Source organism: Neodiprion lecontei, chromosome 7, assembly GCF_021901455.1.
Source record: "Neodiprion lecontei isolate iyNeoLeco1 chromosome 7, iyNeoLeco1.1, whole genome shotgun sequence".
Taxonomy (NCBI): Eukaryota; Metazoa; Arthropoda; class Insecta; order Hymenoptera; family Diprionidae; genus Neodiprion; species Neodiprion lecontei.
This window is the reverse complement of record NC_060266.1, coordinates 2,504,009-2,519,339: the sequence shown is the minus strand read 5'-3', so window position 1 is coordinate 2,519,339 and position 15,331 is coordinate 2,504,009. Positions and strand designations below refer to the sequence as shown.

Here is a 15,331-nt window from a genome sequence, read left to right as displayed (position 1 = left end):
TAACGTGTAAATAAAGTGCAATAAACGGAACAATAAGCGAATAGACGACGAATATCGTCAACTTTAGCCGCGCACCGTTGTCGCAGCTTATACTCGCGCTTTCGTATTATATTTCCGTAAATAATAAATTGAACCTTAATAAGATTCTTCCCTGTGGAAAGATACACAATTTTCACTTGTGTGCGTACTTTTTCCTTCAATTCCACCATCTATCGCTGCAACGCGGAACGGCAACAAGATAGGCAAAAGGGATCTACGCGACGGCGTAATATCGCCAACTCGACGTAATATTGCCTTATCATGCATATTGCCTCCTCAAACAACGTATATACGTTTTATAATGACAATAGCAGTGATAGTAATAACGGTTACGTAAATAGTGACGACGTTAACGAATAATGAACGAACAGCGGAGCAAAGGCAGAAAGCGGAAAATTCCCCGTCACGGGTCGACGATGTTTTATCTTTGTATTCGATTTGCGAGTGAATGGTTCGAGCTTCGAATTTTGCATCGATTTCATTCGCAACTCGTTTGAAGAATGACCTTAAAATTTATAAAAAATCATAGTTTGATTCCGAGAGAAAATGATGACAGTTATCTCCTCACCCTTGGGTAAACCAAAAAGATGGAATTTTCCATATTCCATTCCGGAGAAAAAAAATCGGCTCCCCCAATGTCGAAATAAACGATCAGGTGCACGTTTAAGATCAATAAAACAAAAAATTAGTTGTATCAAATGAACGGTTTAATTTCGAAATAAACAAGTTCGGGTCAATTGAGAAAGATGAACAGGTTATGCTATGGGGATACTATGAATTACATTAGAACGCCTATTAGACATTTCGTTTGGATTTTTGAGGCCCAATTGTCGAATAAATGAAATATCGTATTTAAATCGGATTATTAGTATTTCCTTGAGATCATTATAAGGAATAATCTGCAGCATCAGGAAGTTCGCATACAAATTCGAGAGGTGAGTGGCATTTGAGGTCGTGTAAAGTACCACGGAAGTGTATTCCCCCACAATTTTGGTCGTTGTCGAAATTATTGGGTTCTCTTTTATTCCAGATCGCATAGCCAGCCTGTTCCAGCGACTGTCTGTGAATAGTGAGATACTCGCCCTCCCGGAAAAGATCATGAAAACCGCAAAAGGCAACGTCCCGGAAGCCGTGGATCTTCTTTGCTCGCTTGAACACCGAAATTATGGCCTGGGCCTCGTCAGCGCTGTTGACGATGACGAGGTGGCCGCCTTCTTCTTCGCAGACCAAGCGCGCATCGAACCACGTTTTGTTCACGTGATGAAACTTGTATCCACCGACACCGGAAAAGTACCTGCGACGAAGTCGGGAGTGAGAACGCAAAGAAGTCGGACCGAACTTGAGTGTTTCGATTTGAAATCGAAACGTTAGGCTTACGTGTAATCGTCCCTCTCTGTTACCGGCTCGCCACGCAACAGGCAAGGTGCTGCAAAATGTAACGACGGTGAATTTTTTATGCTGATCGAATCCAATCACCGACCGTATAATACGCGAGAATTAATGAACTGTCGAACAGCGAAACCGCTGTAATGTCGTGTCGAATTGCTTCAGCGAATGGGAAATCAACTTGACGAGCGATTCAATTTCACATCCGAGAAAGCCGTTCCGGAAAATTCACCGATACGAACAACGAGATATCAACAATCTTCGATAAAGCGAATAAGCTACAGAAATGTTGTCTACTTCGATCAAAAATTCATTCTCGCCCCACGTTCGAGTATGAAATCGTCGTTGTAAAATCGATGAAAATATGATTCGGGTAGAAGCGTGACGAATCGTTGACTCGGACTACTTACCGTCGTCATGCGCGTTTGTCCGATGCTGCAGGAGTTCCAGTGAAAGGCAGAGACTTGCGATGAAAATAAAGCGCGCCATGATTCTTGGATTACCGACGATTCAAATTCGACGCTGACAAAAGTCCATGCGGATCAGTCGAGCAATAAGATAACTTTGAATTCGACGTGAAGCAGAAAAGTCTTTATACATTCAGTTTCCGGTTACTGATACGGAAAACAAGAAATTGATCTTTAACCCCTGATAAAATAGACCCAAGAAGATAACCTGATTGGAACGAACGTCTTCGTTGCGGTAATGAAGGCAGTTATTTTCCATTTGGAACTCCTCAGATTGACTAGGAAAATAAATTCAAACACAAATTGGAATAAATAATATTAAAGATTCATTTTCTGTGAGGGGAAAATTCACGATCGCTGTTACGCAACGTTCAGTAAACCGTCATTCTCCGGACGCGTTAAGAAAAATACTTGAACGGTGTGAAAGATCACGACGATGAAACCTCTGACCAGAAAATCATCACCGATGCTTCACAAAAACAATCAAATCGCGTCCGATAGGTGAGAATTACTTTTGCGTTCTCTTGGAAAGTTCGCAATAAACGCCAAAGCGAATCGCGAGTTCGTACGGAATATAATATGTACATCCGTAAGACGCATGTCTATATGTTTATAGTTTAACGCAGCTATAATTCATGTTTCCCTCTCAAATTCTGAGCCCTCCGATATTCGTTCGTTGATATAAGATCGAGGAGGGCGCTCAGTTTTTTCAACTGGTAATTCATCAAAGTTTCATTTTCATAATCTCGAAATACCTCGGTTCGAGGCTTTCGCTCTTTCGCTTCTTTACGTTCTCTCTCCTTTTTTTTTTATCCTGCATCTCTCGATTCTCCTACAACTTTTGCTCCCTATACTGCCTTTTCTCCTCTGCCTCTCCCTTCACTATACCTCTCCATGACCCAACATACGTGTATACATATCGTCATTATTATATTTTATTCCTACCCTGTCACATTTTCAGCTCACCATTTTGCTCTGTTATTTAAAACATCGCTGTAGACAGCTGGAAAAAAAAACACAAGAACAAAAAAAGAAAAAAAGAAAAAGAAACAATATGCGTTAATAAGAAATCTTTCAAAGGGGGGGAAAAAGTAGATAAAAATTAAGGTGACGAGCAGAATTAAAAAATTCAAGATACTTTCAAACACCTTTGATTAATTGAAAGGAAAACCCTCTTCTCACCCCTCGTTCCCTTTTCATTTTTCTCCCATTTCCCCTTCCCCCGCCACTGTGCATGACATCCCCATAGACTAGGTGCGGTGTTTGCGGTTACGTCACGTACCGAACCCCGAGTCTGAGTCTGATTGTGAGTCGCTGCTGTCACTAGCTGCTGCGACAGATCCTGCAAAGTGATGTACAGCCTTATTATTCTTCTCCAACTTTTCTTCACACGTCCCTTCGCATATCGTTTTCTCCCTTCCTCGCACTTTTTTCCTTCATCCCCCTCAACGTTACTTGCTCCCTCCCTCTCTTTTTTTCGCTCTCTCGTAAACCTCGTCCCTCCATTATACTCGATGCGATTTCAAAGGGATTTCATAAAAGTGGATATGGTTTCTACATCTCTTTTTTTCTTCGGTTTCCTTTTGGCTTTTTTTTTATTTTTTTTTTTTGTCATCTTCAACGCACAAGAGGTGGGAGTGAAAGTCCACTCTTATATTTTCGGTGATACAATGTAAAAAAAAGACGAATGAGAATGCAATTGATAAGTTTCTTGGTTTCTCAACCCGGAGAAAAAAGATAGAAAAAAAACAAGGATTCCGATAATCTTGTTATTTTTGAGCGAAGAAACAAATCTGTTCAAAACTGTCTTTCATTTTTCGAGTAAACGAAGAAACGTCCAAACGAAAAAAGACAGGCCCACTCATTTCACAAATTTATGAACGGAACGACAATGGAAATAAAAAAATGTTGTTCGAAATTGATTAAATACAAAAATGATCTGGGCAATTCAGTTGAAATAATATGAAAAACATTTCTATTTGATTTTGTCAAAACTTTACACCATAAATTGTGCATGAAATGAATTTTGGAGCCGACCGTATTAAAAAAATCATCTATTTATTGTACAACTAAAATGAAAAACTCGCGTTTTGATAATTGGGTTTCGTTACAGAGAGGGACAAAAAAAAATTGGACGAAATAAACTAAAACAAGTCTGAATAACACGATTAAATAACGGGATATTATGGAAAAAGTTAACCGGTCTCGTGCTAAGCAACGTGACGGTTAGAGAAGCAAAATTGGGGTGGGTAATTAACGAGTACGTCTTTATCCCGACAAACTGCGGGACTTTCGGCTTTATTATATACGAGAGAATGGGAGACCGAGGCAACGATACAAAACCTCTCTCTAGGTGAGCCTGTAATTCTGTGGGTGCAGCTTACTTATAGAACAGTAAACGGTAAAGAGAAAAATATATGAATAAGTTATAAGATAGATTAGTAAATGAGTAGAAGGTTAATATTAACACTGAACTTAGAACGTAGGAGATAAGAGACAGAACTCTAGATAAACTAGTAGATAGGGAAAAGTAAATAGACAAATATAATGCAGGAATGTAAAAGCAAAATAGACACAAACATGAAATGTCTAAATAAAATGAATTAAAAATATAAATAGCGATAAAAGGTTGCTTAAATGAAGTAAAACAACGTAAAATAAAACAATGAGATTAAAGGGTAATGAATAGACAAATAAGATATACATTTTGAAACAAAATATTAACAAAATAAAATAAAACCAGCGGTACGAAAGTAAAAATAAAAATAAAATCAACACAATAGTAAAAACCATGTATATATATAAACAGATCAGGTTAAAATAGAGTAAAATGGATTATGGATAATACGTCGAATGAGAGAGAGAGAGAGACAGAGAGAGAAGGAAAGAATGAAAGGCACGTATTACGTGTCCATGAAAATGAAAATACGGAGAAATGGGAGTAAAAGTGAAAGAAAAAAAAAAAGAGAAAATGGAATCGATGAAAATGCGTCGAAGCCCCGTACCCTGTGAATATACGTTGTACATCCGCGTCCATTTCCTCGGGAGTAAATATTGACGACGCGTGCGAGGGATCCAGGTCGTATAACATAGAAAGGCTCCCCTTCCCTCGACGTAATTTTCTCAGCTTAGATACGTATTCTGGATGTTTTCTTAGCTGCCGTGGGATTCGGAACATGATACGTGAATACCGCGTTCCAAAGAGGAGAGAATAACAAAAAAGTATCCAACAGGAAAGACATTCGCGCAAAAAAGAGAGCCTCGGAACAGCTAGAAGGTTTTAGAAGAAAAAAATAAATAAAAATTCCCATTGACAAATGGAATTCTTAAAGGAAAATCGTTGTACTGGAGGATGATTGAGATTTTTCAGATCCTTACGATTGCCCGAATCTTAACAAACAAGTCGGAAGAACAATTTTTTGGCGATACTTTTTTTATCATCGTGAAGATGATGATTTCGAAAACGGTCGAGTGAAACATCTAAAACTGATAGAACTTGGCAGACAAATGAAAAAGTTTTAAAAGAAAAATTAAGAAACAAAAATTTAGAAGACTAAAAATTTATAAGTTTCTTTAAAAGTAAATATATAAACCGGGATAAACAAAATCGTTTATTTAGAAAAAGTGATAAGGAGAAATATGTTTGTCGGTTAAACATTGAAAATCGATTTATTTCCGGTAGAACCGGAAGTTCAAATTAACCGCTTCGTGACAATTTTTCATGCCCATCATTTGATTGTAATCCTGTGAGTTTAAAATTTGTTCATCGAGCCGCTTCCGAGATCATCGCAAGAGTTTTTTGGACAGACCGTCATTTTTCTAAAAACCTATTATTCGGATTCTAGAGATTCAAAAATTTGAAGATTCGTTGAAATCAAAACGAGTGATTTCCGACCAAAACCAATACTTTTCCTGTATCAGCAAAGATGATAAAAAGTAAAAACAATGAATGCGTAAAAACGGATTATACAAATGAAAAATATCCCCTCCTAAAATTTGTAAATCTCGTTCAATACGGTGCAAACTTTGAGTTCCAATTTCCTGTATCTCGGCACCGACGTGGAGTACCAAAAATTTATAAAAAATATAATCTCCAGCATTCTTATCTCCAATATGAAAACCTCTCCTTCCGTCGCGAAATCACTCGATACGAGAAAAACAAACGTTGGAATTTCGACGATGAAAAATATTACTCAAAGAGCAAAAACGGCCGAGGGGGTGAAATAATGAAAATTCAAAAGGCTGGTCAAGTCAGGCAGTAACGAGCCACGCATCGCGTATACAATACTTATATTCCCGTAGGTAACTACCATTAAGGGATGATGTATCCCTGCACTTATCTCCCCTCGAGTCAACTCATTGTCATAATAAAGTCATAGCCGGAAGCAGGGGTCTCTTTTGTCTTGAGTACTTCCACTTTCCTCATCATCGTTATCCGTGTCCCCTTATTTTTGGCTTTTCCTGCTATTTTATTTTTATTTATTTTTTTTTTTTTTTCTATATCAATGTCTTTTTATTTTCTTTACGTTTATTTTTCTTTGTTCCCATCTTTACGTTCAGCTGCTCGTCTTTTTCTCATTCGTCTTCCAGGCCGCTCTCTCTCGTTAATAAACTGCTTGGGTAGAACAGCTTATCATGTATTATCAACCAACGGTTCACGAATGATAGTAAGACAATTTTTATTTTTTTATTTACCTTTGAAATGTCGACACGAGCTTATCAACGACGGTAAATTTTTTAGATCGAGCTTCTTGAGAAGTGTGTGAAAAAAATTATTCTACATTGTCGACATCGCGGTTTTAAATTGTTAAAAAAGAATAATTTAAAGAAGAAGAAATAATATCGAGACAACTTTTACAAGTCAAATTCAAGTTTTATAGCCTTAGAAGCGTTGTTGAAAATATCGTACGAAACAGTTCGGAGTTTGTAAAAAATTAGTCAAAATATTCATAGATAATTATGACAAAAGAAGAAACAAAAAAAAAAAAAACAGTCCAACAATGTTCAAATTCGAGGGAAGGAGATCGCATAATTAAAACGATATGACATTGAAAATCGGAAACTTTATTATATGGCCCGGGAAAAATACACGGCATTGAACTAACGATGAATTGTAAGACTGGAGATTTTCGAGTTCATTGGAGTAATTGTAGAAGGCAAGGAGAAAATCGGTAGGTAAACGCGGGATATGCGGCGGTATCGATAAGTGACAAAGTAAACAAATGAAATGAATTAAATAAGCCCCTAGAAATCTAATAATAAGCCTGTCCGTCAATTTATTCACGTCGCTAATTACCGCCGGATATTCTGAATAACGAACGATCCCTTCGTTTTTCGGCGAGGAATAATAATTCCAATTAAAAATCCTAGGCTTAATGGACTCGCGGAATATCGCAGGATGTGGAAGAAGAAAAAAAAAAAAATTGGGATGGCGAATATTTTCACCTCCGGTCGTACGAACGGTAATATGAAAACTCTATTTATATAGGGAGAAAAAGTGAGGAGAACAGAGTTTTCACGTGACAGCGAGTTTCCCGTGGATTTCAAAAACTGCTGTAGCAATTAGCCAACTCGAGGTTCTGAATGCCGAGCATCGACAATGCTCGCGACTGCAGCCTGACAATTAGTGCGGTGAGATGATTAACCGCATCCGGAACTCATTTCTGCACGAATTGCAGCCGCGCGTCGATTACAACGACGAGGAGGAAAAATAATAGCCAACGATTTTTTGTTTTTCTTCTTCTTTTTTTTTTTTTTTTTTGTCATTGCTCGTTATTTTTCCACGTTACTTTTCATCTCTTTCGTAAGGTTCTCATCCCGGATGTACTTTTTCAAAATACCCCTCTCCCGGTATTGTTATACGTTTATTAATCAAATCACGTTAAACAAATATCCATTTATCTATTTATTCTATTATTCCCTGTCCGAATATTATTATACGCCTACATGGGGGAATTTTATCCTGAAGATTTTATCGCAGAGATTTCGACAAACAGGATCTTTTACCGACCGCCATATCATAATTGATTTCAGAAAATAATTGGATGGAATATTTAATACGCTGAATAGAAATCGGCTGGTCGAATGTCGGGATAAACAAAGAGGTGTAAATTTAACAATCGCAAAACATAAGTTTCGTCAAATTATGGATTTAATATCGAAGAAAACAAGTTCGGGTAAATTGTGAATGATAAACAGGTTACACCGTGTGAACCGTGAATTATATTAGACTTTTCGCTTTGCTTTTTGAGGCCCGATGTTCGACGCGTGAGTAAAGTATCGTATTCGAGTCGCATTATCATTATTTTCATGAGATCAATACGACGCGGTTATAAGATTACGCATCATTTTCATCAACGTCGGGGAGTTCGCATATAAATTCGTACAGATCGTCGCAGCGGAGATCATTGAACGTACCACCGTAGTGAACTCCCCCGCAATTTTGGGAGTTGTCGATGTCGTTGGGTTGAGATTCGTGCCAGATGTCAAAGCCAGCCCGTTCCAGCGACTGTCCGTGAATGGTGAGAAACTCGCCCTCCCGGAAAAGGTCGTGAAAACCGCAGAAGGCGACGTCCAGGAAGCCGTGGATCTCCTCCGCTTGCTTGAACAAGACGACTATGGAATGGGCCTCGTCGGGACTGTTGATGACGGCGAGATGGCCGCCGTCTTCTTCGCAGGCCACGCGGGCATCGAACCACGTCTTTTTCACGCGATTAAGCTTGTAGCCACCGACACCGGGAAAGTACCTGCGACGAAGTCGGGAGTGAGAATGCAAAGAAGTCGGACCGAACTTGAGTGTTTTTATTTGAAATCGAAACGTTGGGCTTACGTGTAATCTTCCCTCTTTGGTACCGGCTCGCCACGCAACAGGCAATATGCTGCAAAATTTAACGACGGTGAATTTCTTATGCGGATCGAATCCCATCACCGACCGTATAATACGCGAGAATTAATGAACTGTCGAACAGCGAAACCGCTGTAATGTCGTGTCGAATTGCTTCAGCGAATGGGAAATCAACTTGACGAGCGATTCAATTTCACATCCGAGAAAGCCGTTCCGGAAAATTCACCGATACGAACAACGAGATATCAACAATCTTCGATAAAGCGAATAAGCTACAGAAATGTTGTCTACTTCGATCAAAAATTCACTCTCGCCCCACGTTCGAGTATGAAATCGTCGTTGTAAAATCGATAAAAATATGATTCGGGTAGAAGCGTGACGAATCGTTGACTCGGACTACTTACCGTCGTCATGCGCGTTTGTCCGATGTTGCAGGAGTTCCAGTGAAAGGCAGAGAATTGCGATGAAAATAAAGCGCATCATGATTCTTGGATTACCGACGATTCAAATTCGACGCTGACAAAAGTCCATGCGAATCAGACGAGCAATAACGACTTTGAATTCAATGCTGAGCAGTGAATTCTTTTTATATCCGGCTCCCGGCTACTGGTTGAAAAAACAGAAATACAAAATTTCTCTTTAACCCTTAATGAGAAAAAAAAAACCAAGGAGGTAACCTGATTGGAACGAACGTAATTATTGCAGTAATGAACGCAATTATTTCCTTCTGCGATTCCTCAGATTGGCTAGGAAAATAAATTCGAACACAAATTGGAATAAATAATATTAAAGATTAATTTTCTGTGAGGGGAAAATTCACGATCGCTGTTACGCAACGTTCAGTAAACCGTCATTCTCCGGACGCGTTAAGAAAAATACTTGAACGGTGTGAAAGGTCACGACGATGAAACCTCTGACCAGAAAATTATCACCGATGCTTCACAAAAACAATCAAATCGCGTCCGATAGGTGAGAATTACTTGTTCTTTTGGAAAGTTCGCAATAAACGCTACAGCTGGTCGGCGCTCCTGTTCGGAAATAATACGTAAATACATAAAAGTACATGAAATTGTATAAATATTAAAATATTTGGACAAGCATCGTGAGTGTGATTCAGAACTAGAGAGACAATTTTTTTTTAAATCAGTAATCAAATTGGAGATGTAGTATGTATTATAATGGCTTTTAAACAGATCGGTAAACAGAAAAAAAACGATGAAAGTAATAGAAAAAAATATTCAAAAAATAGAAAAATTCGACCGTTGACTCCAAATTTTGCGTGAAAATGTTTGATTGCGAAAACGGAATGTCTTGTATCTCAAACGATGAAAGTTAATTTGGTTGTTTGAAAATCTTCAAACATTCAGAATATCGATGTTTCAGATTTTTAAATATTCTCACTACCGCACTTTCGAAACTTTGAATTGTCCGAATTTTGCCCTATCGGAACTTTGAGCGTCGGGTTTCGGTCAATTCGAAACTTTGATATTTCGTCAAAGCTAGATTTCTTTACTTTAAGTTTCAAATTCGAAATTTCAACATCACTCCATTCAAAAGTTGGTCCAAAGTGGCACCCCTTCCCATTGAAATAGAAATCTGATCTTAAAGAGAGACTCTTTTATCTTCCTTCTTATATCAAGCTATTCTGGGGGGCGAACGAATCGAAATTTCTTCAACCCCGAATGAATACCACCCCAATATATATATATATACATATATACTCGTATATAAGTATACATATTTTTTCGCCCATATAAATTTAATCGTTTACATTTCGTCCAAATTGAGCAATATTTATTTAATACTTATAGTCCCCAGTCTCTCATCCGAGTCAACGCGTTATGAAAAAGTCATAAGGAGGAAGATTTTTCGTAGAATGTATTTTGAGGGTGGGTGAAATCATAAAATGCAGCGGCAAAGGACTGTCGTAAATTTAATATGAAACTTTCAGAAAATATAAATATGCCACGCGTTACATCCGAGATACGGCCTTGGTCATGATCGTGGGGGGGAAAGAAGAGAAACGAGGGAAGGATCCACCCCTCTAACGGCAGTTGGCCGGGTTTAGCATCCCGCCTATCCCTGTATTTACAACGACAAACCAACGGCGGCAGTTTGCTCGGCTAAACGGTTAACGTGTAACGGTATAAAGGGCGCGTCGAGAGAAGAATGCTTTTTTTATTGACATTTTTGAAATTCAAATTCTTCCAGTCGCACGCTGCCTCGTTCCGTAATTCACTTCGCTTGCAATCTAACATTTTGCCGAATAAATTAATTAATTCAGCTCGTTATGTTTCCGTCGTGTAACGTGAAAAATGTTCCAGGTTGTTAAAGATAATAGCCAAAAATTTGACCTCGATTGACCGAAATGTTTACGCATTGCTTGAATGGACGTGAATTGTTCATTGACTTTCTTTCTTTTTTTTTTCCAATTCGATTTTAGATTGATTCGAAACTTTATGGATAAGGTATACGTTCACATTTAATATCATTGGTGTTTTTAGTTTCTTTTTCCAAAAGAAGACAAATTATGAATGTTGTCTCCCATCCTTGGGTGAGTAGAATAGATGGAATTTTTTTTTTTTTTTTACGGAAAATCGCAGTCGTCTGTTCCAATGCCGAAACTAACAAATTATCAAACTATTAATTTGATTGGGGAATAAACAAATTTGGCCAAATTTTGAAAGATCAACGGGTTACACTGTACGTACTGTGAATTATATCGAAAGGCGTGTATAAGAATACTTGGAGTAAAAAATTTGAGATCACAGATGCGAAAAATCGGGCCAAACTTGAGAGTTTTAATTTGAAATCGAAACTTTAGGCTTACGTGTAATCGTCCCTCTCTGTTACCGGCTCGCCACGCAACAGGCAGAATGCTGAAAAATGTAACGACGGTGAATTTCTTATACGGATCGAATCCCATCACCGACCGCATAATACGTGAGAATTAATGAACTGTCGAATTGCGGAACGGCTGTAATGTCGTGTCGAATTACTTCAGCGATTGCGAAATCGACTTGACGTGCGATTCAATTTCGTATCCGAGAAAGCCGTTCCAGAAAATTCACCGATACGAACAACGAGATATCAACAATCTTCGATAAAGCGAATAAGTTACAGAAATGTTGTCTACTTCGATCAAAAATTCATTCTCGCCCCACGTCCGAGTATGAAATCGTCGTTGTAAAATCGATGAAAATATGATTCGGGTAGAAGCGTGACGAATCGTTGACTCGTACTACTTACCGTCGTTATACGCGTTTGTCCGATGCTGCAGGAGTCCCAGTGAAAGGCAGAGAATTGCGATGAAAATAAAGCGCGCCATGATTCTTGGATTATCGACGATTCAAATTCGACGCTGACAAAAATCCACGAGGATCATTCGAGACATACGATAACTTTGAACTCGATGTGAAGCAGGGAACTCTTTATATTATAGTATATTGATCCTGAAATTTCATGGCTTTCATCCCCAACGAATCAAAACTCCGAAAATTCCGTCGTTCACGGCTCTTTTAAATATTATTGTACAAGTTTTTTTTACTATCCGCATATTTTTTCTCTGACAATATCCTTACGACTTATTTTATCTATCCATCATATTCATCACAGTTCTTATCTTGTATCCATACATTCCATTCCTTTGCATGGACATAATTTTCAATTCGTTTTCTCAAATCATTAGTTTCAGGGAAAAAAAGCGTTCCAACTTTTAACCATCAAGTTTTAGAGTATAAAATTACGAATACATTATGAATATTGCTTCGTAAAAATTTCATCATAATTCTTTCAATAGCAATTTCTAATAACGTGTGAAGAATTTGAATAATTTACGACCATCACGGGAATTATTGAAAATAGCAGCTGCGTAACGAGGGTTCCTTGCAGTTGAAATCAGTGCCGAATGGTGAAACGCATTCAATTCTCTCACACTCTATTTCTCTCTCTCTCTCTCTCTCTCTCTCTCTCTCTCTCTCGTCAAGTGTGCATCAGCAGCAGCGTGATGCAGTTTTCCGCAAAATTAATTTGCGAAAATCAATATATCGCACGACCGCGTCACAAGTTCGTCACAGCCTGGCCGTCTGCCTGCCTGGTGAAAATGGCGAAACGAACGAGATTTCAACCCGTATCCCGCAGTTCCGTGACGCAACTGCATCGTTAACCCTCCATTGAAATTATTGTCCGTTATAAAGTCACGAACCTGATGTTTCCCAGGCGGATGCAATTTTTCGATACGAAAATCAATTTTTCCATACGACTCCGCTTTTAAAAAGAGGAATTTTCTTTTCACCCTAAATTATCTGCAACACGTTGCAATTTTCGACACGACACGAAAACATGTTTTTCAAATTCGTTTTTCTCTTCGCAGATCGGTAACATCGATATTCCATAATATTCTCATGCTTTTATAATGTCCAGCGTTAAGTCAAATCTTCGCTAGTATCTCGTTAATTAACAAAAGTGTATAAAAAAATTGTTTCTTTCAATTTCAAGTTACACTCATGTTCAAAACTGACACCTTTTTGTCAAAAAGAAAAAAAAAAAAAAAAGGATACAATATTTTTTTTTATTTGCCTATCGTTTTTCTACGCTTACACCACTCGACGGTGAAATATATAATCGGCGTCAGTTTCAGAGGTAAATTTTTCTCTCATCCTCCGGACAGTTTATTTTCTCCCTCCGCTCAATTCGTTTTTCAATTTCCCAACTATTTCGCCTCCCCGTTCGGTGGCCTCTCTCTGCAAGCGAGGAGATGGACACGATTTTTGACATACGCTCGTCATTCGGACGGGTGAATAATAACGATGTTGATAACAACAATAATAATAGTCATGATAATAATGACAAAAAAAAAACAACAGCAACAACAATAATAATAATAACAGTAACAATAATTCCTGTGGGTACGAATTGGTATTCGTCCAACGTGATTCCGATTCGCCAATTAAACGAAACTCGATAAAAAACTGCAGTCGATTCGTGAACATTGCCGGAATATCGTGGATAGGTGATTATAAAAATGATTGAGAAATTTTATCTCGTCTGTTTCGATTTAATGAGGTTAAACGCTGTCGATTGATTTCTGATATTTCCTCTCGGTCTCGAGGCGAGGCGACGTGTGATTTACGGTTTTTTGACGACGATCGAAACGAGACGAAGAAGACGAGGACGATTTTTTTTGGAATTTAAGACTCTGACCCCGCTAAAAACGAGGTATACTTACCAACGAGCGAAACAGCTTGAGCCATTTATTTTTATACGAATAAATATCGTAGCGAGCTGGCGTATAAACACTGAGTAACGACGCCCTCTGAATACCGGCTGCAAATGACCGGGAGTGCCATCGCCATTCGCCTTTTACTTTTATTTTATTTTATTTTATTTTTTTTAATTTATTTATTTATTTTTTTTTCCCTCCGCTTTTCAATGTCTCCGTCGTTAGCGTGACCGCGACTGCCTAAAATGCGCCGCGTTTGTAAATTCGGAGGTAAAAATGCTCGCTCGCGAAAAGCGAGATATTCAAGATTAATTTAAATTTCCGACGTTTCGTTGTACAAGGTAGAACGAAGGAAAATTAATTGAAAGGAGAGAAAAGATTGAGCGAAACGAAAATATTATAAAGTATTGAAATAAGTACGACGGTGTGAAACTGAAAGAGAAACCCGCAAGCTTCCTGGCTCTCAAAGCCTCGCGTAATTGAACAACTAGACCCTTTTTTTTTTTCTTCTTTATATAATTTTTTATTTTCTCTTCTTTCATCTTCCGGTCATGATCGAGTTACTTGCTACTCCAGGAATCTCGCGTAACGCGGCGGATGAAAGGATGAGAATGGCGAAGGGTTGGGGGGGGGGGTCGGAAAGGACTTCCGGAAGTCGAGGAACTTCGGCGACTAACTTTAAAACCGATCCGCAGCTGCGGAAATCGGATGTGTGCACGGCCGATCAAACTCCGAACTACGTGATTTCATCGGTTTAATTAAAAACCCTACCTAGAGGCTCGAGTCGACCGGATATCCGGTTTGCAGATCGAATCAATCCACGTGGATTGTGTTTTCGATCATCTCGATAAGCTTTTACCGTTCGTCACTTTCGGTGATATGAGAAAATTATTGGTTTCTAGTTTCTAGTTTCAGCGAATCCTCGCGTTTATGTACTTTTAAAATCTGAAGAACAGGTTTTTAGAAAAATCTCGATCTATGGGTCTGTCCAAAAAACTTCCGCGATGATCTTGGAAACGGCTGAGTAAAAAAATTTGAAACTTACAGGATTTTACAATCGAATGATGAGCGTGAAAAATTTCCATATTCCGTTTAACTGGAACTTTTCGGTTCTGCCTGAAATAAATCGATTTTCGATGTTTTACCGACAAACGTATGCAAATTTTTCCTCTTTATTACTTTTTCTAAATAAAAGATCATGTTTTTCTCTAGTTTATACATATTTATTTAAGAAAAAAATGGATAAATTTATCGTACTTCAGAATTTTACTTCCAAAACATTCAGCTTTCCAATTTTTTTACTCATGCGTTTTCTGGACCGTCGCGGGAGTTTTTTGAACAGACCGATAGATCGAGATTTTTCTGAAACACTGT

General features: G+C 38.3%; 1 protein-coding gene across 1 annotated transcript; it reads right to left on the bottom strand.

Annotated features, from left to right (window-relative positions):
• Window positions 1–813: 813 nt before the first annotated feature.
• Window positions 814–11,696, bottom strand: LOC107218822. The gene is made up of 8 exons (XM_015656843.2): window positions 11,567–11,696; window positions 9,141–9,342; window positions 8,722–8,770; window positions 8,232–8,638; window positions 2,116–2,170; window positions 1,836–1,918; window positions 1,417–1,465; window positions 814–1,333 (listed from the first exon to the last, which is right to left on the bottom strand). Exons 2-8 carry the CDS (start codon window positions 9,217–9,219, stop codon window positions 925–927), a joined length of 1,131 nt encoding a protein of 376 aa, XP_015512329.2. The 5' UTR covers window positions 9,220–9,342; window positions 11,567–11,696; the 3' UTR covers window positions 814–924.
• Between the last annotated feature and the right edge of the window lie 3,635 nt (window positions 11,697–15,331).

Excerpts from the sequence above, each read along its gene's own strand:
- LOC107218822 (XM_015656843.2), bottom strand. The coding sequence starts at position 9,219 with ATGATGCGCTTTATTTTCATCGCAATTCTCTGCCTTTCACTGGAACTC. Across the intron at positions 8,639-8,721 it reads CCAAAGAGGGAAGATTACAC|GTACTTTCCCGGTGTCGGTG; the intron begins GTAAGCCCAACG and ends ACTTCGTCGCAG. Across the intron at positions 1,919-2,115 it reads TTCATTACCGCAACGAAGAC|AATCATGGCGCGCTTTATTT; the intron begins GTTCGTTCCAAT and ends CGGTAATCCAAG.